Source organism: Rhipicephalus sanguineus, chromosome 6 (genome assembly GCF_013339695.2).
Source record: "Rhipicephalus sanguineus isolate Rsan-2018 chromosome 6, BIME_Rsan_1.4, whole genome shotgun sequence".
Taxonomy (NCBI): Eukaryota; Metazoa; Arthropoda; class Arachnida; order Ixodida; family Ixodidae; genus Rhipicephalus; species Rhipicephalus sanguineus.
In genome coordinates, this window is record NC_051181.1 from 161,487,953 (window position 1) to 161,513,184 (window position 25,232).

A 25,232-nucleotide genomic window follows, 5' to 3' on the forward strand; every position below is an offset into this window, starting at 1 on the left:
CACGTTTAACCTTCGTGCGGCCCAGCCATCCCTTCTTTCCTGTCCACTCCCTCAGTATTTATTCATTTCGCCCTCCTTCCGGGGGCGTATAGGATCAATCATCCACAAGACCCTGTCACACGAACACGAAACTTTTTCTCCTCCCGTTTTCTTGCACCTCTTCCCTGGCAAAGTTTTCTGTTCTCCCGAACGCTCCGTACGCTTATGCCGCAACAAAACCGTACACTGTTGAGGAAGCTACGCTGCCCCCAGCAAGCCATGAAATAAGCTCGCAATGTTCCTCGCAAGTGTATAAATTGCACTCAATAGGCAGCCTAAAGAAACCCTAGTTAGTGGTGACAGGCAACAATCAACTTTCGGAACATCGTGAAGCAATTTTCAATACGCAACGAGTTCGTGAATTTGGCGCCCGATTGGCTAACAACAGCAACAGGCTTTACAATGCTGCACAGTTCTATAGCAAGGCGGGCGTACATTCGCTGACCGTTCTGTGTCCACAAAAGCAGCAGCAGGAGCAGTGTGCCAGCGACAGTAAACGAATCAATTTCCCGTCTCGCGGCGTTGACAGGCCGCGGCCGGAAGCTGTCCAGCGCCACGGTTGCCGGCACGGAGACGTCCGCGTACCTCCAGGACCTGCAGCCGGGCACCGAGTACTCGGGACACATCGTGTCGCAGAACGACGTCGGACTCAGCGGGCCCTCGGTGGCCATGCACTTCGTCACCAGCGAGGAAGGTGCGTGAACGACCGATCCTCTTTCTGGTCGCCCACCTCACGCTGCCAACAAACCACACCGTGTCTCAGAAACAAAGCAAAGTTGCTCGCTTGTCGTGGTTTCGCTTACGTTCCACAGCTGCGCATGGAACGCGGTAAAGATTTCTACCGCCGCTGTCTGGCACGCAGTTGGTTCTTGCTGCACGTAAGCTCGGCTCGACTGCGTCTGTATACGCGCACACCGATGCGTGTCTATGTTCTTTTGTTATTCTGGTCAGGAAAAAGAAAACGAGCGTTATACGTAGCATGACGCCTTTGTTTTGTTTATTAGGTAGTGACGAGAATTTTCCTGTAGACGACCTGGCATAGACATAACCTCACATGAAACCTGGCATAAAGATTATCCCGAAATGCACGCGTTTTTCATCAATTTACTGTGTATGCGCTGGCATTCCATCCTCACATAAGATATAACTTTAAAGACGCTGATACTATGCTGACATGTTATGATGCTCCTCTCTCTGACTTCAACAGCGATTAGATGAAAGTGGTAACAGAAGGGACGGACGAGGAAAGAATACAACAAATATATCTAAATATAAACAATAAAAACGTTGTTAATTCTAGTAAAGAGTGTTACTGAATTCCTTACTGAAGGTTTCACAAATGCGTAATATTAGAGCGACACTAAACCGAAATCGTGAAGGTAAGCCCTAAGCAATGCGCTCTGCTACCTTGCCCAGCGGAAAGAAAGAACTAAAGGAGAGACGTGAAACGCTGAATAAACCATAGCTGCGTGCACATGCCGAAAAAAAGGATAGGGAAAGAAAAGTCAGGGAGGTTAACCAGGTCTCATCTATTATGCTGCCATGCACTATGAGAAGGGGGTTTCAAAAAAAAAAAGAGAGTGGATAACAAGTCAAGTACGTGCGCACACGACAGCGTCCACCACGCATTTAAAGCTGATCGCATAGCCCAGTGGTCTTTATAAGCAACGGCAGGGCTTTGGCAGCCTTCCTTATGGGTAATCCGGTTGTGTTTACGGTCCTAATATATCGTCTTCTGGAAGTATTCTATCGTACAGTCAGCTAATGTAGCATACCCGAGATGCACTACGACCATACGGTACGGTACGAAGAACTTTATTAAAAGATCCGGAGAAGTGCCACCCCTTAGGGTGACACTACGACCATGCATTCAGAAAAGTTCAGGCCTGTGTTTTCACGACTCAAGCTGCAGTGCATATCAGGTCGTAAACGGCGGCTACTGTCGATTTGAAAAAAAAAAAAAGAGAGTTAGCAATTACCCGTGTTTCTTCATGAGCCAGCGACGCATGTAGCCGTGATCCAATAAAAATCGGCACCAACCATTGTTTTAAGTGACATGACGGTCTATATAAAGGCTCTTAGTTTCATTTTTTTATGTTTCAAATGCAGCTCCATCAGCACCACCGACGGATGTGCATTCAACGCCAATCGGAGAAAGGGAACTCATGGTCATGTGGAAGGTCAGTGCGCAGCATTCTTGTTACGCTTTACTTATTCACCTTCATCGTGGAAGAAAGCAAGGTGTGTAAACGTGAACATAAAAGAACCTGACGACACAAAAGCAGTTTGTGTTTTCTGGTTTCACAACGAATCCCCACGAATCAGCTAGACTTTATGTCACTTTATTCTCTAACTTCATTGGTCGCCACATGTACTGTCAAATGCACGTTGAACATAGGTTATTTTTTGAAAGCCCATGTGAACTTCGGGCTGGTAATATTGTAGGTTTTCTTCCTTTTTTTCGTTTGTTAAATATGTTAAATATTACCACTCAACCTGCTCGAGGTGTATGCTGTCAAAACTAAACGAAATGACGCAGCTCAGAGCAATGAATCTCGATGCAGTTAAAAGTAAATAAAATCTTGGGTCTTACTTGCGCAAACCACGATCTGATAATGAGACACATCATACCGGGAGACTTTTGAATAATCTTGAGTAACTGGGATTATTTAACAAGCACCTTAATGCCCCCTATAGGCATACGAGTGTTTTTCGCCCTGATCGAAATAGTTTATGTGATCTCATTGCTGGCAAACAAGGGAAAGAATGTCAGGGGAGCCGAGTTAGGTGTCGAATTTCTACATTCTGCCTACATCGCGATCCCAATGACGAGCTCACAATTAACCAGCTTCTTTTGAAGGCAAGGAATGCCCAAACAATTACACGAAACAATGTTTAATTTAGAATGTTTCTTTACTGTTCCTCAGTTCTTCCATCCGTGTGAGCGCCTTTGACTGATCTTACCTAGATTTTCGAAAAGGTTATCCGAGAACAGACATACAGAATATATTGCGGAAAGAAAAGCTAACGAGAATGTCTAACGAGAACGCTTCAATTCTTTCGCTCTGTCGATACCACACGCTCCACTCAATTAAGCGACGTTGGAATTATGCTGCGTGGCGATTAAATAAAGATTCTGGCTCACTGACGCAATAAAGTACCTGCGTCTTTTCTTTACAAAGAAATTCAGCTAAACTGAGATCATGTCTTCAATTTTTACTGGAGGCTTAAATGCACTTTTTTTTTCATTCCGTAAGAGACGAATTGTTCGTAGTCTGGCGAAACAATCAACTAAAGTAAGAAAGGTAATCATCGATCGGAGACAGCACTCAGCCACACTAAAGATGAATGAAGACAGGAAGGCGGCTAATGGAGCTGGGAGCGTGGAATAATTGCACCCGAGTAAATCTGCAATCAGCGTGAAGGTAATTAGTGCTACCATCTCGTCAGTCCATTATACTCAACGATGCGGCTGGTTACAAACCCCATCCTGCTTGAAATTGCATGTCCTCCGTCATTACATTTACAACAGGGACCTCCTTCCGAGCACCGCAATGGCAAGATCCAGGGCTACTACGTGGGCTACAAGGCGTACGACTCGAACCTGCCGTACAACTACCAGACCGTCACGGGCGGTGCCGAGTCGGCGGTGCTTAAAGACCTCAAGCCCAGCACGGCTTACTCCATAATCGTGCAAGCATTCAACAGAGCCGGACAAAGCCCATCGTCGCACCAAATCGCAGTGCACCCGTTCGCAGCCGGTAAGCCCGCACTTGCCCGCAACCGTGCTACTCAAATGCGGGGCCTAATCCTTCCCACTTGACCTGACGACCCCACCGCGTCCCGTGCTTCGCACACACTTCCCTATTTCTTCGATCCACACTCGCTCGCCATAAAGCGGTGCAGCGATAGACAAGCTACGGCTGCGGCTCTGCCCGCCGAGAGTTGTGTATTTATTGGAGTAATACTGAAAGGCGAGCTAGTTGGTACATATACATCGTAATAATTTTTCTAGCGCAGATTAACACACGGACAAAGAGAGGGAACGACACCAGCGCTGGTGCCGTTCCCTCTCTTTGTCCGTGTGTTAGTCTGCGCTAGAAAAGTTATTACGGTGGATTTATTTGCGCGCTGTAAACAATTCGCGAGTGGCTGGCGCATATTTTCAAGCCGGACGAGTTTGTGCAGCAGCTCAGTATGGATTATTGCCATAAACACAAAAAAAGGACAGAACAAAAGCGTCTGGTACATTATACTTTGACAAACTATATATGCACCGCACAGCAAGCCCAAATCAATGCACGACACAGGAGACCTGGTACACGTTGTTAGTATATGTACCAATCACAGTGGCGTGAAAATGCCAGAACGTTTGGTTCAAAGAGACCATCGGGCTTCTTGTTTTTAAATGTGATTTCTGGCTGACATGGGCATCGACCACAGCGCTGTCGCACCTAAGGGACAGCGCACCATTGCAAGTACATGAGCAGTTAGTGCCACCGGGACGTCGGTTAGCGGGCCTCACCTACACCACATCGCTGCATGCTTCTGAGGAGAAGGCACATTGCCGCATTATGCACCACTATAAAATGGTTAGCGCAGCTGGATTCAGGAAAGTGGGCTCCGTGTTATCATAACTGAGTGGCATCGTCGGGCGTACTGGCAATGGCCGAATTCCTTTCTTTCTGTTCACTTGGTATTTTCGACAGGAATGCCGGGACCTCCGAGCTTCTTTACCAGTGATGTGACCTGCTGTTCGGTGCTGCTGACAGTCACTTCGAAGCAGAAGCCAACAGACGGAGTGACGCGTGAGTATAAGTGGAAATGCACAATACCGTAGCGTTTAAGCTATTAAGAAAAAGAAAAACGTTTTGAATAATTTTATGCAATGACCTAGAAAGCTTCTTGTTCTCCTTTAGCGTAGCCGATACAAAGTAATAATAATATCTGGGGTTTAACGTTCCAAAACCACGATATGATTATGAGAGACGCCGTAGTGGAGGGCTCCGGAAATTTCGACCACCTGGGGCTCTTTAACGTGCACCTAAATCTAATCGTATATAAATTAAACGTGTGCAATGATTGCTTTGTTTTGCATGTAAATGTAAAATATATTTTACGTATTTTACATTTTTTTAAATATTTTAGATGTATTTCGTAGTTCCATCTCATCAATTCTTATAGCTTGCCTCACACAACTAGCTCGACATATACATGTTAGAGGAGTGCTGGAAAATGGAGCTTGAACTCTATGTCAAACACTTATCCTGCGCGGAAGGCCTAGGTGAATGTATCACATGGTATATGATACCTGCATCGCAAGTGTCAGCGCGCTCACTGGCACTTCCCTTCGTGTTGCCTAAGGCGTGAAAGTAATGCCTCAATTGCACCGCAGAGTACCTGGTGATGTACAAGAGCTCCGAAGGAACCTGGCGTTCGGTTTACTTCCCTCCACACGCGCGCAAGATGCTGCTGCGTGGCCTGCAGAGGGACACGCACTACGACGTCCGTTTGGCCGCCTACAACCTCGAAGGAAGAGGGCAGCTCTCAGCGCCCGCTTCATTCACCACGCTCGGCCGCGGTAAGAGCTCTCCTATGCTAAGCAAGCGCCGTTGATCTGAACCCCAAGTGTAGATTCCTGGCCTTGTTGGTGCGACATGTGTAGTGTTAAGCGCCGAACTCATATGACCGGAAGGGACAGGAAGAAACACACACAAGCGCTATGTGTGTGTATTCCTTCCCGTCTCGTGCCATCATATAAGTTCTGAGCTTAACACTGAGTCTGAACCGGTTTGCGTAAAGGTAATGGTCCGTCTCTTGAAAGTTGACACCAAATTTGTACGCTCATCCAGCAAGTATGGGTATGCTTTGTGTGTCTTGATCCTTGCGCAGTGTCAAAAGATATAAATGTCATTGTGTTCATAAAAAGTTGAATTCATTAGGCGGCCTCATAGTTGTGTTTTTGTGCTGAGACCAATGATAGCGGTAGACAATAGCCAAGACATGGACCAGTTACGTTAAGAGGCGCTCAACTCGAACTTGTAGGTAAGGCTTCATATCGAGAAACAGCGCAAACACGCGAGACAGCGCCAAGTCCAGTTTGTATTTCTTGATGATGACGATTATGATGAGGATGTTGTACGTTGCAGGTGGATCTAGCCTTACGGCAACTAGATCTAGAATTGCAGGCAACTGCCCCGCCCGGTGTCTTCCTTTCAGATTATATTGAAATAATATCTCTTTTTTTAAGCGAAGCGTGGGTAGGGTACCAAGAAGGCGCGCACAGCGCGACGCAACAATGCACATGCCGATGGCTTATGAGCTATCCCGCATACGGTGTTGTGCCGGACCCCCATGTCACACCCCAACATAAGCGTCACCCATCACCAGCCACATGCGACGCCTGTATCATTTAAAAACTTCAAAAGTAGCCGCGACACCTCCTTCCCGAATGTCCCGTGACACGCGGAAACACGTGTGACGAGCCTAAACGTTGAATATGAAATCACTTACGAACACTGAGCACAGGAGCTACACGTGTAATGTACCTAAGATATGTCTATGTTGAACCCTTATTGGCGATATTTGGCGTCCATTGGCGATACAGAGAAAGCTTACTTCTGAAGTGAAGGGTTAAAATTTCGTCACGCCGCCATCAATTAGAGTCAGCCTAAAAAAGTTAAGAGAGCAGCTAGAGTATTCGACGACTCGTAATTCGTGTCCCAGGAAAACGCTGTGAATAAGCGAGAGTGATTACAACGGCGACTAATAGGTTAACACTAAAAGGGCGGGTGCAATGCACATTTTGTGCGCTACGCGTCAAATCGATGGCAACATCTGGTGCCATCACCTTACAACAACACTAAAAAGTACATGCTGCCATACCCTTGGAAGACCCAATCTGTGCCCACCAGGGTTTGACGCCACGCCATAAAGGCCTGTATAACGAGGCCAGTATAAACATCGACTATAGCAGGCTAATCTGGCGCCACTCGTGCTCATCTATCTTCTCTCCCTCTCTTTCAGCCCCCTTTGTTTTTGGGCTTTTCTCCCTCACTCTCGACACTCCGTCGATACGCACACGAAAGAACGACGCCCACCCACAGCAAACCTTGCCCCGGCCTCAGGTTCAGATATCGCTGCTGAATACTGCGTTGCTATGACGACGTATTCCTCTCGCGCATCGCGCTTGGAGAAGCCCAGTCTGGAAACTAAACTTCCTATTTCCCCAGCTCTTTCGAAGGGCGTCATTCTTTTTTTTTCTCTCTCTCTTTTTCTCTCATGGCGCCGTTATATTCATTTTTTTCCCATACCTTCAGATACGTTTACTTCCACCGGTAGCAGCTGCAGGTGTTCCTTCCCGGTCGCTAGGCTCGAACAATATTGACGCGCTGCTTGCGTGTTTTTGGCGACCGCTTTCTCTCTGCCTTCGCGCTTGCTTCTTCACCGGCCAGGCGTTTTTGCAGACGCCCTATTTTGACGACGTCGAATTTTAGTAAGGCGCTCTGTCCCCCTCTCCCTATCTGCTATCTCGCGCTGCTTTTCACGCGAGTGCCTAAAATATGAAGCCGACTGCGTAACACACGGCCAGATTTCAATGGAATTGCCTCCCGGGCGCTTTAATGCGGAGATGCGCGTGCCCCCCCCCCCCCCCCCCCTCGCCATCTGTGCGATATCTTTCAGCGGGCATTCGCTCTGCTGGAGCTGGTGCATTTGCGCGCCGTCTGCGGCCACAGTGATGGAGCTTTCGTCCTTTTGGAAAGCGCGCTGCCGCGCGTATGGCACGCTATTCATTCATGGCGCGGTCGTGATTTGAAAGCGAGTAGACGGGAAGCTGAATGGTTCACACGAAAAAGCCACGTACAGATAACGTCGCCGTCGTTGTGTCTCCAAAGTTTCTGTTGTATTTAACGAATGGTGCTATTAGTCCTTATGGAATTCAGAAACGTATTTCAGCATTGCTGTAGGACAGCATAACGAGCACGCGTAGTCGTGCTCGTTCATCGTGCGTTGTTCAGTCATTAAAGAACATTGTGCAGAAAATATGCTTATTACGAAAGCGGTGTTCTCAAACAGCATCAGCCTTTAGCACTACAATGATGGTAAGAAGATACCACTATAAAATAGTTTACTTCATTATGCTAATGACTGCATTCAGATTCGGTTCACTGCCATTATGCGCATTGTTTTGATCGCATTTACGAAAGCTCGCCTGCGTGTTTGTCGTGTGCGCGCGCTCCGCGGTAGCAAGTAATTCACGTGTGCACAGGCACGCGTGCGCTTGCACTAACAAGCACCGCTAAAAGCCTAGCTTCTAAGAGACAACTTCCAATAAGGCACGTGAGCGCTGAACCACACGCAAATTTGCATATAAAGACTATCTGCAATACTACTCGCCAATTTAGCTGCGATTGTACTTTCCCCTTGCTGTAGTTATCTTTTTACCATTGCAGATGCACTCGTTTATTAAGGCGCAGAACATGCGTATATAGCGCCATTTGTCCAATCCTGATCTTTCTGCCATTCTATTAAGCTTGAGCATGCTACACATCGAGCAAGATGTGCGCTACAGCATTTCTCGCTCAACTAAGCAATCGCGGCGATCGCTACAGGCTCCTGGGACGAGGAAGAGACTGTGGAAGCTGCGGAAGTGCCTTTCTACCTGCGCGCCCAAGTGCTTGTCCCCGTGGCCGTGTCCTTCGGCATCATCGTCATATCGGTCGTCGCCGCGCTCGCATACTACAGGAGAACGCTTGGAAGTCATGGTAAGTGCGCATTTATATCTTGTTTTATATGGCTAAGATCCCGGGTTTCGTGGCATCGTCCGTTTGCAAAAAGTCTAACTTCCTCAGGCTCCCCGAGATGGCGGTAATCGTCCACGCTGGAGCGCGATGAAATGAAACCAGCAGCAGCAGCGTCCGACCTCTGCCATAACACGCGCGTCACGAATAAAAAATAAACGTCATAACCCCCCCCCCCTTTTTTTTCTTTTTTTTTGCATAAGACATCTTATTTGCTTCTGAAGAAACTGTCTTTCAAGCAATGCACTTATGTTTCGTAGCAAAGCTGAGTTTAAAGGAATCGGTATGAGCTCACTCTTTGTAAGCAGGCTTTTCCACATTGGTGTTGCAGAGAAGCTTACCAAGAAAAGTCGTCCACGCTTGAGCACAATGAAATAAGTGAAACCAGCAGCCAGCGAGCAGCACATTCCACTTATGTTCTGCAGTAGCCATGGCACAGTCACGTTAGTTAGGTCTCCCGAAGAGCAACGTGCCTGCGAGGAAACAAGCAGGGAACAGCTACGGGAATGTTAACGGCGCCAGCGGGCGGCAAATACCATTGAATATGGTGCACGAAACGCCAAGCGCATGCGGCAAGTCAGACAAGACGACGCATGCCACGAAACGAAGAATGGAGTCTTGTAAATGGTCTAGGCGAGCAAAAGTCCCTTAATGTGCACCTCGATGGTGTTGTCGTCATCCATGTGTCGCGGTAGACTGCACAGTGGTTTGAACGTTGACGGGCACGTTCACAACCTGGCTTTTGATACCAAACTGGCCTCCGCAATGTCTCATATGTGTCGTGTGCTAAATAGTTTCGCTGGCCATCCCCCTTCACGGTGGGGCTTGGCTCACAATTTCTCTGTCACTGTCCCCTTATTACACGGAAGCTCCGGAACAAATCAAATACGTTAAACACCGGACGATATTTAACGCAACTCAACAAATAACGTCAGAAGAGTGAAAAGGCGCCTATTAGACAACATAGGCTTTAGCGGTTCGGTGAAATGAAAGGTTGATAAAGGGTGTGCTTTGCAAAAATCACGGGTAACAGCACCACGACAGATGGTCTCAATAACGAGGCTATGACTCACAATATTAGCTTTAGCCTTTTCACTGACTCAGTCCTAACAAACTGATGCACCTTTCACAATGCTGCGAGTTGCGGACTGGAATGCGCACAATAGTTTACCTAATTAAAATCGGAAATGTGTGTATGTCAACGGCCGCATAATTAACTTTTATCGCTTTCAACCATTAATTTCTTCAGTGTCCGTTTTTACGTCCTCTTGGAAGCACATTTTCTGTATGTCGTCACTACAAGGTGATGCAACTCTGCATTGTTAAATTTTCTGCGCGCGCAGGGAGCCACGTGAAGTACGAGAGTTGCGTGCAGAGCCGTGATAGCGGCCACTGGCAAGACGTGCGCGGCTCCAGGGCGTCGTACGCAAGGCGTAGTGTGGCCGAGTCGACCGTGTATGACACGCCGTGGGACGCGCAGGCCGCGCTGGCCTCCGCGAACCCGACCGTGTCTGTAAGTCTGTGCCTGCACGAAATTTATTTGCTCCCGCATGCACTGCAATGGCTGCATGGAACTATCTCACCCGCTACGACAACTATTCGAATTCAAGTTCAATGTTGAGCGAAAGCACGAAGTAAAAACAACGCGAACGAAGCAGAGCACCATAAATGCCTACATAAATAACTGCATTCAAATACAACAAGTAAATGTTCACAAGTAGGTGAAAATGATTACACCTTGAAAATAGACATTTCAGGTTTTTCTCAAATATTTGCAACGAATATTGGCACTTTTCTTTGCCCTGGCGGGATTATTTAAAAACGCATGATACATATTAGTAGAACACGTTTGTTTCTGCTTTTGTTTCGATACATACTTTCGCTCGAAGCACGGTTGATAGCGCTGCAATAAGGTAGCGCATGAGCGCAGTCACGTGGGTTAATTTGATATTTCGCGGGCTTCCTTTAAACGCCGGAAGAGATCAACACGCAGCCCGTTATGTTGCCACAAAAGATTGGATCGGTCGTTTTGGAATGTCCTCTACAACGTAATGAAACGTTATCTTAGTGAACTAATTCAGCGCGACATAAAAAAAAATACCCTAACGAGCACTACATGACGACAAACCATATGTCGTTGGTTTCATGGGGTCGCCTTAAATGCTCCTTTAAAATCCTTAGTTCTAATTGAAAATTTTGTTGAAGCGCACCAAAGAACAGACGGTCCTTAGTTCTAGTTACGTGAAACATCCGGTGAAACAAGCCATGTTCTCACTTTTTTTAGGGCGAATGCAAGCCGTTTTGACCACGCATCCCATTATTGCATGTATAGCTGTTTTTCTTCTGACTTTATTCATTTGTCTACGAAGACCATCAGCAGCGCTCAAAACACGCCTCTTGTTGCTCACAGCCGGTTTCCTTCCCCCGCAGATATACGACGGCAACTACTCACGACTCAAGGGACGTGGCTCCAACTCCCACCTCGCTCTAGACGCCTCTTCCTCTTCGGACAAAAATCAGTGATGCCATTTAGCGCGCTGCTCTGATTTTCTTACACCCGTCTTCCGCTTTTTAACGCGCAGCTAGCACCTGCACCGAGTGAGAGATCTGAAAAGAGCCAGAACAATTTTTTTTCTTTCACTTTTCTGGGTGCTCCATGGATGATATAGCGCGGTTAAACGTACACCAGGGGACAAAAGTTTTCGGGACATGGGCTCCACGCGAAATGGGAATTTCTCAGCTATTAATACATGACAGTTCTAATTCAATAAATAGCTGCGTATTTCGTAAAGCTACCACATTAATTAGAGGCTACATTCCGAAGCTAAACGCCAATTCAGCTTTGAAGTCAATCTCGTGTGCTGGTCTCCAGTTTGTACATTTCAGATATCTTGCTTCACGAAGCATGACCAAATACTTGAGTTGCGATCCTTCAAACGGCATACCAAAGATCTCCTTGTATCAAATTTAGACATCAAAATGCGTGCCGGAAATCTGCGAGAGTGCTCTGCAAGCATTTCGGTGTGCTTACATGCCGCAATTATCAGGACGTCTAGAGCTCTTTGGTTGTGATAACTGTGAAGAGTATTGTTTTTGCTGTGATTGTCAAGTAGCTCTGACAAGATAGATGAGCCAAGATTCATCGTCCTCGCCTAAGGTTGGCATTGCAATTATACTAGCAAGAGCGGAATATCAGGCAAACAATTTGAATCTCAACAACCGTGCACGCAACAAAGGTGATACTGAAGCTTTGTAAGAAAACCTCCGAAGGCTAGAAGAACGATTCAATTAATTTACATAGGAGAGTGTTAAATGTTTATATGTTGCGCGACTGTTACTTTATACTAATTGATCGATGTCTGTGACGGAACATATCGATAGCCTATTGACGTTCGTCAAGCATGAATAGTGTGTTCAGCTTGCTTCCAAAGGCCCAAAAGGAAGATAACCTGCCTTTCCTAAAGTGGTCTATGCAAGAAGCTGTGTCTTGTACATGTCCTATGTGTTTTTGTACGCTTATTAGCCATCTTCGTGAGCGGCACCCGTGTGGCGCGTTGCACTTACACGTTGGCAACATATCAGCTTGCATTTCCATTGCAAAACCATTAAAAAAGAACATGTCTGGCAGTTTGCAGGAAAGTGAGAAGGGTCGTTTCTGTTGTAATGTGTGAATATCCCATGTACCTAACCGCCACCTATTAGATGTTCATGAAGAGAGTTTAACGAAACCCGTTACTGATATACTAGTATAGATGTTCTCTCTACAAAACACCTCCCTCCACCTCTTATTCATACCATCCACTGTTCCCAGTTTTAAAGCATGGAATGCTTGTTGCGGCGTCTGCTACATAGCACATTGAAAAGTTTACTGTAGCTGCGTATATAAAATACAACTTTCATGTTTAATATGGCTATGATCGACACTAGCGGTCCTTAGGATGCTTCAAGCTTGTTGGACAGGAGAGGTATTTAGCTTTTTAACTTTCCTAGAGCCGGTTTAGCGCCTTCACGTCATGGAGTATGGCCTACTATTGCATGGCATAGGAATTCCACGATTTATTCACAGTCCAGATTAACTCACAGGCGCGATTCTCTTTAAATTTTGCGCCAGCGAAGCCTGGAGGTATTGCGATTTCGCTGATGACAATATTGCGCGTCTCTTAAGAGTTCATTTAATGATCTTTCTGTCTCGATCATTGCAGATCCCCCCCCCGCCCATTTTTGACAGAGCTGTTGACAGAATCGCATAGGCTCAGTTGAAGATATTAGGTTAAACTTTTATTGTAACAATTACATAATACGAGGTACCTAACTGGTACAGTATACTTAACATAGAAAAACAATTATCATCAATTTTATCGCGCTTGGCTTAATATTACAAATATACACAGCAAAACTACATTATATTAAACATGTTGGGCGCTAAATATGCAGTTGTGTAAAGTATACCAATTTTACAAACAAAGCAAAAAAAAATAAGGTATACCCATGGTTACTCTGCGAACTTAGCCAAAAAAAAATCGCACATTATGTTAGATTTTGCTAACGTAGAGCATAACTGACCACGAAAGACCACACCAACCCACATTTCTTGGCGATTATCCTTTTTTTCTCGTGGGCATCTCAATGCGGCGTACAATTCAAAATACGCTCCGATAGCAAAATACGGGAGCCAACGTTTTCGTCAGCAACTGCACGTAACACTTCTCCAGCAAGCACCACTTGAAATCATTACTACACGCAGATGGCGTACACCGAAAAGCCGTTGGGAAATCAACTCCTAAAGAAGACAAATACATTGCGAGTTCAGCCCGATCGGTGCAAGAAAGAACTCCCGACTTTAGACTCGCAGAAATATACAGCGTACGGCGGAATCGCTTCAGGGCCGCTGAGTGAAGTAATAGAAACAAGCAGATAGGGTCATTTGCGGGCGCTTGTCTGAATAACGACATCGCATCCATCCTTCGTACCACAACGAAGAGCTTCCTTTTTCGACAATGGCTGGCACCCACCCCGCCCAACTTTGAAGCAGAAACGTCTGAGTTGCAGCCGATAAGCGTGGGCGCTGACAGGAAGGAATGAAAGAACGCGAAGAGACAAAAATAAGCGCCCAAAACTACTATATCTCTCGAGCTGAAAACCAAAGGAACTACGGAAACACATTCTGCTCATTGATTCTCTTTCTCGCCCCCCCCCCCTTCTTTTTTTTTTCTGCATATAAAAAGCCCACAGAAGGAACGGAAAGAAGGCACGAAGGTAACATACTGAAATCAAAGGAAGGGCCGCTGCTGCGACAACATCTGAACAGCCTTAAAAAGATGTTTCTTCTTAGTTCACTTCTTTCCATTTTTTTTTTTCTAGTTGCAAGCGCAAAAATGAAAAAAAAAAATAGAACACGAGCAAAGGGGCACGGAAATCTTCCCAGCAGCGTTCTGACTGTGCGGCACACTTGAAGATCCAAGCAAATCTTCACATAGACGCCCACCCAATCGCAAAAGAAGGACCACAAGTGGGGTGCGGTTTCTTTCAAGCGTAGCCCATGGATGGGGCGCCGAGAATCTTGCCAATCTCAAGTTTGAACCCCTAGCTTCCTATTCCATGCCACTTTTTTTTTTTTACACGATTGCATAGCTCTTCGCGTTTGAACATGTTTATTTGCTGGAGTTTTCAAGTGCCAACCGCGGTCGCATCTCCCACTACTATTTAACTTTCTACACTTCTTCAAAAGAAACGGGCATCGTACGTTTCTCGAACGACAACGTTGGCAGCAAAACATGGAATGGGCTGTTTCTCTTTTGCACACTGCTTCTCTGGCCTTCGCGCAGGACAGCGTTTATGCTTGCTTTCTTTTTATCTGGGAATTCATCTGCTACGTTTCTTTCTGCATTCTTATACTTCTTTCCTGAAAAGTTGAACAGCGGACAGAATACTAGCCGCACTTTTGTTTCAGCCTACAAATGCTTTCAATTCCTTCAGTGGTACTTAACATTTCGTACAAGATGTCGTCCATTAATTTATGCAATAAGATGTACGTGTCTTCAGTAGCCGTCCAAATCGAGAAAAAAATGCGCACTTCTGTGTTTCGTGTCTTCTTTCTGAAATGTTTTCTTGTCTTTTTCTGTCTTATTTTTAGAGGCGCTGAATTTCTTCAAGCATGTCGGCGTCGGTTCCTTTGTGCATGCCGACAGGGCTTGATGGAGAGTAGTCATCTTCATTCGGACTCCGCTACAGGCTTTTCGTGCCGCAGCAAAAATGATTAAAGCAGCCATGGTGTTTTTTTTCCCTCATTCTTCCCTTTCCTTCGCTCTCATTCAAAACTAAAAGTGACTCCCGCGTGGTTTAAATGTCACATTTTTGTGGAAGTAAATACTACCTAAGAAAGACTAGAGAGAAAACTACATTACACAAATTATACATAACATATAACTAACCCTCAATTATCCTGCCTGCGTGCTTCTGGAAAGATAAATTCACTAAAAAAAAGTCACAGCCTCTAAGCGCCATTTCCAGACGACAGGCTTAATCTGGAAGGCGCAGACATGCGGTCGAGTGCACGCAAAGCACATTATCCTTCTTTCACTGAAATAAGGAGAAGTTTTAGACTGACCGGCCTGTTTATTTCTTACTTCGTCGTCTCTATGGTCCTCTCGAGCACCGTTCACAGAGCGCTAAATGGCGCCTTCTCGTGGGGCAACGAACGTTATCGCGAGCTTACGGCATAAATGGAACATCGGCTTGAAGGAAGGTTTCGGCGAACGCAGCACACAGAAAGCAAACACATTGGCCTAGTGTATTCACTCAAAAAGGAGAAACTCTAGAGCGGAGTGGGAGCTTGGGCTTCGACTCCGAATCGACAAGCTACTTTCCTGGGAAGCGGAGCGTCTCTGCGCATCCTCAAGAAAACGTAAGCTCCTTTCCTTTCAGCGTTGCGAGCCGTTTGTGCGACGGTTTACTGCTCGAGAGTATTCCTTATTGCTATGCGTCGTAATGTTTTGTGACAACGCCGCTGCGTACGTTGAAATTCATACTAGAGCGGTTGCTGAGTAATGACTGTTCCTAAAGTGTTTGCGACTTTTTAAATGCGAAGCATTTGTTAGCGAACCTTTGGCACTTTGAGCGTTTCTATCTATCTATCTATCTATCTATCTATCTATCTATCTATCTATCTATCTATCTATCTATCTAGCCAGCCGCCTACATCTGAGTGCTCTCGTGATCGCCTCCTTAACTTGGTGTTGACCAAAACTAGCATGGGAGGGTAAGAGGATTTGACGAATATGAATGTCTGGTCAAGACATGAATAACGTGAAAATCCTGTCGCGTACGTCGTCAAACCCTTTCCTCCAGACGGGTATGGCACATACCCGTTTACCACAGGCCGTGGTATACGGGTATGCGCCACAGGTGATTAATAGTTTATATGTACCAAAGAACGGCGACAACAGGCATTGGTAAAAACAGACACCTGCAGCGTTGATCCGACGAATGCAAAGAATAAATATTAGGATTCCAGCAGGGATCGAACCCCAGCATTCTGCGTGGCAGTCGGGTATTCTACCACAGAGCCACACCAGGTCTGGAAACTGCTTTGGAAATACAGCTTATGCAAGCGTAATGTCTGCGTAACGTCAATTGTGGTTGTGGTGCTGGATATCTCATTTTATCACAAAGCAATAAGCGCTACATATATACTCCTACGATGCAGGCGTCATGTCAGGTTATTGTCATTTGTGGTTCCAGTGTTGGCTCCGCTTTTATAGCACTCGATTCAGCAAGCTATTCAAGCGTCGCTCGAGCCCGGATGAATACGCTAACGAAAGTTGCGTGTTATATTCACATCATCGCACCGGAAAGTGCACTTCATTTCGCTAATACTGACGTATGTGCTCTAACGTGAGTGCTGACGTTACGTCAGACGATAAGTTACCATTTAAGCGCCAGTGTTGTCAACGTTCCTGGTAAGCCCAGGATGTGTACACAACTACTACACGTCGATCCACCTCGTAACGCTTGACTCAAAGCAAAGAAATGCAGCATAGAACTACTGGCTGTCTGCTTCGCATGAAACCGATTCCCACAAGGTGTGGGATCTGCCGAAGTTTTTTTCTACTCTGTCCCTTCATTTCTATGTTCGCGTGCTGTGTTATACACCGTCATGAACCAAAACCAACTCGCCCAAGCTTATACTCTTGGACGTACTAATTATGATGATACGTGAAAATAGCTCTTATCTCTCATCACCGTGATCAGTGAGCACCAGCAGCTGGTCATGACTTGTTATAGGATCCGGTTCGTGATCGTGTGACGAGGGGTCCCATGTGTAGTGAAGTATGTGGTATAGTAGAGCTGTTAGAATTCGTGGATGCCTCGGTCATTTGGTCGACAAATTGTCTGTCGGTAGAGCCGGCGACATGTCGGGACATGAGCTACCCTTCGCGTTGGTGAGGCCTGGATAGTGCTACGTAGACCAACATACAGTGGATGTTGCTTGTATCGTAGATACCTGGGCGTATGTGGCCTACGTAGCCTAGTCTACAAAGCGGCTGTCAATCAATCTGGCATCATCCTCGGTCAGCATGAGGCCATCGCCCAGCCTCGTAAGAAATGAAGAGGACACTGCGTCGTTCTGGCGGAGGAAGTGCACATTACGGTGCGGTGATGTGGATATCATATGCAACTTTTCTTATTGTATTCCTCCGGGATCGAGCAATGCTTCAATATAGCTTGCTGAATCATAGAAATACAAACGTAATGTTTATTAGACTGTTATAAAAGCGGATCCAACACTGGAACCACAGACGTTAATCTGATATGACGCCTGTATCGTAGGAGTACACATCGTAGGAGTATCAGGTAGTGCTTATTGCTTTCTTGTAAAATAAGATAGCAAGCACCACAATCACAATCGACGTTGCACCGCTATTACGCCTGCGTAGGCTCTTTTTCCAAACCAGTTTACAGACCTGGCGTGGCTCAGTGGTAGAATACCTGATTGCCACGCAGAATGCTTGGGTTCGATTCCTGCTGGGATCCTAATTTTCATTCTTTCCATTCGTCGAGTCAACGCTGCCGATGTTGGTTTTCCTTAACGCTCTAGCATTTCAGTTACCATTGTCTGTTCTCGCCGTTCCTTTGTAGCTCTAAACTGTCAATCACCTGTGGCGCATACCCGCACACCGCGTCCCGTGGTAAACGGGTATGTGCCACACGTGTCAAGTGGAAAGGGTTTGACGACGTACGCGACAGGATTTTCACGTTATTCATGTCATGACCCGACAATTATATTCATCAAATCTTCTTACCCTCCAATGCCAATTTTGGTCTACACCTAGTTAAGGAGGCGATCATGAGTGCACCCAGACGTAGGCGGCTAGATAGATAGATAGATAGATACGTAGATAGAAACGCTCAAAGTGCCAGAGGTTCGCTAAGAAATGCTTCGCATTTAATAGCTCTTGTCACTTATCTGCATTGAGAGCACAGATATTACCATTAAAGTAGAGTTAGGCGAAAAATAAATGAAATTTAAATTTTTAGAAATATATTATATATATATATATATATATATATATATATATATATATATATATATATGCATGCCCTCCCTGCACCACCTAAGTATCGCAGGCCAAAATAGATAAATTAGATAAAAGTACAAAATGCGCTAACATTTCGATGAAAAAAGAGAAAGCGAAAATAAAACGAATCCATCCCCTCACCTAGCGAAACCACCTCCAAGGGAAATGTTCTCTAGATTACATACTACGGTTTCTCTTCATCTTGACTTACAATCGTTCTTATACAATGGATCTCCGATGAGCTCGTCTTGACTAACAAGTCTTCCATTCTTTTCTTTTCCTCGTGCCTCTCTTGCGTAAGTTTTCCATTCCCCTCTTTGTTGGGTCCCACTGTTGGAGAGACGGGTCCGTGTTGGGCTTGTCCTCCACTCTGTCCTTTTGATGCTTAACGTAAAACTCATCAAATTGATTGGAGCAGTTCTGAAGGGGAGTATATTTTACACCTACATAAAGGATCATTCACTGGCTATTGCGAATGAGCACAGTGTAACTAGAAGTACTTCTACTCATCCTGTTAGTAGACCGTCTTCGTCCGTCAGGCTCTCAGAAACTATAATCCAGAATTCGCAACAGCCAGTGATCCTTTACGTACATGTATAGTATTCTCCACTTCAGAACTTTACCATGACGCATGACGCGGTTTGGACTAGAAACGTGGTTTTGTATTATATGTTCCTGTTCACCACGCAAAAGAGTATCCTATAATATCTGATATGCTGATGCAATGCGCAAAACAAGTTAACGTACTAACGTCACAATGAAAACGTCAAATTATTAGCAAGATATTTTTGTACATGTGGCGTTTGCATTCTCTCCATGGTTATACTTGACATACCTTGTTCTTCCGCACACAAAGAAAAAAAAAGGTCATTTGACTTTTTTTGTGAGTCCAAACGCTGGAGATCATACTCTCGTCGGAAAGTCGTGGGACCCAAGAGAAAGTTGACGTGTCTCTTTAAAGAGAGTCTTACACGTGGCAAGTCAGGACTATGACCGAAGAGAGTAGCACATACTCTTTTTGTTTCTTAGAGTGCACGCGCAAGGCACTTGCTGCCGCGTGAGAAAGATTACCCTCGTTTGAAAGGCAGATCTAACTGTAATAAAACAATTATCGTATGAGTTATTCGAAGAACTTAGCGCCCCACATAGCGCCTGCACAGAAACCACAACTCTCTCAAAAGCTCCAATAAAAATAAAAAGAAAAATGTGTCCAACTTCCAAGAGGACCTTTAGTTATAAACGCTGAAGTGGAAAAACCTATAAAATAACAGTCCTGATAGCAAATGCGCGCTCCAAGCTTTCGTCCTACAGCCATTCGATGCGTGCTCGCGCTAAAACTGGCGCTTACACTTTCATCTTTGTTCAACGGTATGCTGTCAGGCCAAAAGCGGCCACGTAAAGCAGCAACGCATTTCGCAAGGCTTGCTAATGTGTCGCATAGTAAAATGTATACACAGTAAATGTACAACAAAATTTTGGTGCAGCCATTACCGCGAACAGTGTGCAACGCGACATCGAGAAGACAGACACCACCATCAACAGGATTGGCACTGCATATCCCTCGACCGACCTCTTACGTGTCGTTTTTGTCTAACGTTACGCGCTGCTGCATTTCTCATGACTTTATGTTGTTGAAGTACATGATCGTACATGTTCGTTTCTCTCAATTTTTCTCCCTCCGCGCGTGCGTGTGCGTGTGCGTGTGTGTGTGTGTGTGTGTGTGTGTGTGTGTGTGTGTGTGTGTGTGTGTGTGTGTGTGTGTGTGTGTGTGTGTGTGTGCGCGCGTGCGTGCGTGCGTGCGTGCGTGCGTGCGTGCGTGCGTGCGTGCGTGCGTGCGTGCGTGCGTGCGTATGCATGTCTGCGTAACAGTATTTCTCAACTTGCAGGCCACATTGCCTTAAAGCTCTTATGGCGCTGACAGGAAGGTGATATCAACACATGTAACCTTTACACTGCGTCGCCAGTTAGCCAGCTATACACGCTAACCTTGTCCACATTGTCTGCTAAAGGAATACAGAAAAGTAGTGCCAGCTAAGAGAGAAGAACGAAAGCAACAGCTGCAACCCTGGCGTGCTGCGCTCGTTAGTGCTGTCATCGATTTATTGACTAACATGGCTGCGGAGAGCGCCGAAAAAAACTTGCATGCATTCCGCAGCTTAGACGAGGCATTTCAGAATCACGGGCGTTCCGGAGTAGCTTAGATATACGCGGCGCTGGCATTAATAATAGTAGTATTGGAGAAATTACTGTGCATGATGTAAAGTAAATGAGCTCAGCGGCAGCGTTACATTTTTTTTGTGTGTGACTTGGTTTTCATCAAGGCAGCTCCAGTGGCATTCCCATGTTTTTTCCATCTTTTTCCTTGCATGTATTTCTTTCTATTTGCCTTGCCACTTTTATTGTAAAGATAAAAAAAGCAGCTGACGCTAACAAGTTTTAAGTTCACCTTCATGAAAACCATTCTGTCCTTACCACCTTAGCTGGGTTCTTCTGCATGAAGAACACTAGATTACCAAAAAGGCCTTTACGGCTTGCAGAAAAATGCGTCTGAAGACCATACAGAATAGTTACGACATATTCAATAACTTATACGTCTTCTTGACACATTATATATCATAAGTGCCGAACGTCGCAATAAAAGAGTGTTTAAAAGTGTTCACACAAGCGCACGTACCCTGTTTAAAATCCATGCTGGCGTACAAATTAACTCCGCATACCCTAAAGTGGTCCGATTAAAATGCACCCAAGCTTGTTACGAAAAGCTCGCGTGCAGTATAAGAAGCACGACCGCCGCCACCGTTAATCAAAGGGCGACGCGAGAAGCCTAAGCCGGATGGCACTTTCGTAACGATAAACAAGAGGGGGGGGGGGAAAATTATAGAAAGAAGCGACTGCGTACCACGCTCCAATGAACGAGCAGCGATAGTGGACGTGGCAGCGTTGTCATCCCGGATCCCCTTAGCAATTCCCCGTCGCCTCTTATCTTTTTCGCAGGGTTCCCCAAATCGGATTGCGTCATGCTAATGCGCGCAGCCGAACGAGAGTGCTGGCGCCGCTCAACAGGTAAGCGCTCCCAGACGGGAAATTGTTCCTCCTCTTCCGCTTTCTTCCACTGCAAGGAAGCAGAGAGTGCGTGGTGTATTTTTCTTAATTACTTAGTGTTTATTTTCGCTGCCTCCTTTATTTTATTTTTTCCTTCTTCTGAAAAGTTCTCAGACTCGTAAGTTTTCGTCTAAATTTTCCACACTTCCTATAAGCTTCACGCTGGGCGTCTCCTCGAAGATATCCTCTCCGAGATTTGGCTTTATGGCGGCTTTCGGCAGTCTCGTTGCCCTTTGCCGTCGGGCTATTTCGTCTCGTTTATGCTGCTAACTTCGTCGCTAGCCTGGCTTCTATTTCGGCTCCCTCTCTCTTCATCGTCTTAAGGCCCGAGCGTTGAGCACGGTCCTCGGGGCTTTCGCCACTTGAGCCCTGCGCGATGTAAACGCGCGCAGGCACGCCGTCTTCGTTTGCGGCTTTACGAGCTGCGAGTTAAGGCAGAAACGGCGCACGCATCGATTTTTCTCGCGTCCGTCTCCAAGACGACAGTGAGACAACGGCGACAAAGCTCCTGGGACACGAGCAAGAGAAATGAAAGCACAAAGAAAAACATACAGAACGCGAAACGAAAAACAAAAAAGGTAGTGTCGGGAAAATAAAAGCCGCTAGGCCGCCGAGAACACGACAGCGCCTGGCAAGAGCATAATCACGTCTCGCGAATAAAATTCGCGGGCCCGCGAAAGAAAAACAAGGTGCCGACAAAGCGTGCAACGGGCGCGGAGGTGTAGAAGCCGGGTGCAAGTTGTAGAAGCAATCCCGCATGCGCATTTCAACGCCCTGCCTGCCAAGACAAATTGGCGTCGTCTTTTGCCCTGCCGACTTTGCTTGCTTTTTCTAGTTTCAAAGTGTGTTGAACTCAATTTTCCTCTCCTTTATTCTTTCTTTTTCTTTATGCGATAAGTTTCGCAGACTCTATTTTGTTTTGATAGAATTAAACGAGCCTCCGCCTCGTTCTGGCTCCGATCTCTAAAGCTGCTCCGTCTCGCTCTTGGCCTCGTCCTCTTGTCGTGCAAGGGAATGCCCCGTGTTCGCCTCCGTTATTTATGGAGCCAAATTCCTCCTGAGAGATGTCCGTCCGAGTAGTGTTCCGTGTACCGCCGCGCACACTCTCCCTGCGCTACACGCGCCGCTCTGCTGCCGGAAAAGGAAAGAGACGCCGGAAGAAACCGGACACGGAGAGATCCAAACGGTTATTTCCTTCGAGCAACCTCCGCAATTTTCTTTCTGCCACCTCGCTCGTTCTTGCTCCCGAACCTTCTTGTCTATTCGTGCCTGTCTTTGAATTTCCCGCTCTCTTCGACAACGCATACCTTCGACCTCTCGTCTGTGAACTTACTAGGTCCAAGCTCAGTAATATCGCTCTAGCTTCTTTTTTTCTTTCGAAGTACTTCTGTTTCTCGCCTGTTTAGAAATGACTTAAGTTTATTGTAACATTTTGGCAACTGCGTTTTTTGCCGCCCATTATTTTCCTTTCCTTATCTGCGTATTTTTCACAATATTTTAACGCGACAGCATTATAAAGAGCTCGTTTTGCAGAAATGCCGGTGTCGATGTCTGTGTCGCCGTCGGCGTCGTTGGTTGTGAGCGAAAAATCAGCGTTGTCCGTGAGTGAAAATTCGAGATATATGCAAACAAATAAATTACAAAAATCTTATATTCGAGTGGCACTCAAACCCAGGTCTTCTGCGTGGCAAGCAGGTGTTCTACCCCAGAGCCCTACCAGCGCGTGAAGCTATTACGGGAAAACAAAAACCTGTACGAATGCCATGTAGAGCGAGGAGACTGCTTGACGCACGTAACGTTGCGTGGCAGAAGCGTAGAATCACACCAGGCGTCAAAACATGTGACTTGTGCAACGAGTTGAGGGTTGGTTTGAAGGCCCACCTATTACAACGCGCTCAGGCATAATTAATCATCATCATCAGTAGCAGCAGTAGCAACAGCATCAACAAAGTGTGTAGCTGTGCAGGTGCTCGTGTTGCCTTACGGACGCGTAATGGGTACTTACCAATTCGCGAAAGGAAGAATTACGGCGTAGTGGGCACTTTGTAACTGTAATTGAAGTAACCGTTCTGGGATAAATTGAAATGGCCAGTGTTGCGCGCACAGGGGTTCCTTTTCTTGCGGCACGGTTTAGATGTTAACCGAGAAGCGAAGCCAGGCTAGCGATTGAGAAGGCGATGCCAGCAGTGCCTGATCATGCTATCGCGTTCTACTCTTGATGGCGAAGAAAAAGTGTCCTCCAAGCTTTTTTATTATTTATCTCTCTTCTAATCTATGTTTCTCCAACCTCTGCGCTCAGAAACTAGCCTAAATGAGTACAACAGATACCGTATAGTTCGTCCTCGCCACGTAGGCCCTCTGAGCGTTTCACAGCTTGTTTATACACTAATAAATAAATAAATAAATAAATAAATAAATAAATAAATAAATAAATAAATAAATAAATACTACCTGTAACTCATTTTGGTGAGTGGTGACTTGCCACATAAATAACTCCCTTTAAACATACATGCTAACTCTGTTTTGGAAGTCATATACTCTCATAGGAGAGTCGTGATAGGCGCGACTCTCAAAAAGAGAGTTAACGTGTACATTTAAAGAGAGTTGTATATGTGGCAAGTGAGGACTTACCGAAAAGAGTAAAAGGACTCTTTACATGAATAACGGGAAAATCCCGTCGCGTACGTCGTCAAACCCTTTTCTCCAGACACGTGTGGCATCTACCCGTATACCACGGGGCACGGTAAGCGGGTATCCACCACAGGTGATTGACAGTTTATATCTTCCCAGGAACGGCGAGAACAGACATTGTTAATTTAAATGCTAGAACGTAAAGAAAAAAAGTCCACAGTTTCAGCACAAGGGCGAAGCAATGAATGCGATAGCAACAAATTGTACTGCTATACGAAGTGAGGCTGGCCGCTAACTACATGTTTTGTATCCGATCTCGCGTAACTACAAAACGCTGGTGTAAGAGAATACGGCCGCTCCAGGGAGCGATGCTCTGTCCGCATAGTCACTTCGCGTTGTGAGCGCAGCACTTAGAAGGGTATACGAGCCGCCCACTGCAATGGCTGTCGAGATAGCGCGCGCGACAGCGACCGCGACCGCGCCCTTAGATTCAATGTTCAAAGCTGCTGCTCACTCGACAACCCCCCCTCCCCATGCGTCTTTTCATGCTTGTTAAAGACGGGCTTCGACTGGGGGTGATGTTATCGCATGCACCCTCCGAGCGACGGAAATGGGCCGGCTCGTTTGATCTCTGCTTCGGCCGCATTCGTCGGCCCCGTTCGCGCGCTTTTACCCACTGTAGAACATACGATGCGCGGGGGATCTTATGAATTCGGACTTCGTACGGGACATGACGGCGACGGCAAAAACCCGTCGAGACTGTCCATATAAGTGTTATCGCAATAAAAACCGACATCGGCAGCGTTGACCCCGACGAACGTAAAAAATAAAAATCAGAATCCCCGAAGGAATCGAACCCAAGAATTCTGAGTGGCAGTCAGGTATTCTACCACAGAGCCACGCCAGGTCTAGAAACAGCTTTGGAAAAATACCCTATGCAGGCGTAATGTCGTTGCAACGTCAATTGTGGTCAGAGTGCTGGTTATGTAATTTTACAGCAAAGCAGTAAACATTACATATGTACGCCTATGATACAGGCGTCATGCCGGGTTAACGTCAATTGTGGTTCCAGTGTTGGCTC

The 25,232-nt window shown here is 46.1% G+C and overlaps 1 protein-coding gene and 1 pseudogene across 1 annotated transcript in view; both read left to right on the plus strand.

The window, feature by feature from the left end:
• The window catches only part of LOC119397674 (Down syndrome cell adhesion molecule), a 68,155-nt gene extending 64,289 nt beyond the window's left edge, over nt 1-3,866 (plus strand). Inside the window, exons 8-10 of the mRNA XM_049417282.1 lie at nt 569-733; nt 2,149-2,219; nt 3,572-3,866. Of these exons, the coding sequence (XP_049273239.1) occupies nt 569-733; nt 2,149-2,219; nt 3,572-3,862 (527 nt within the window). The 3' untranslated portion in view covers nt 3,863-3,866. The remainder of the gene's footprint in view (nt 1-568; nt 734-2,148; nt 2,220-3,571) is intronic.
• Nucleotides 3,867-11,408: 7,542 nt separating this feature from the next.
• LOC119396934 (Down syndrome cell adhesion molecule-like protein 1 homolog) overlaps nt 11,409-25,232 on the plus strand; it is a 47,042-nt pseudogene continuing 33,218 nt past the window's right edge.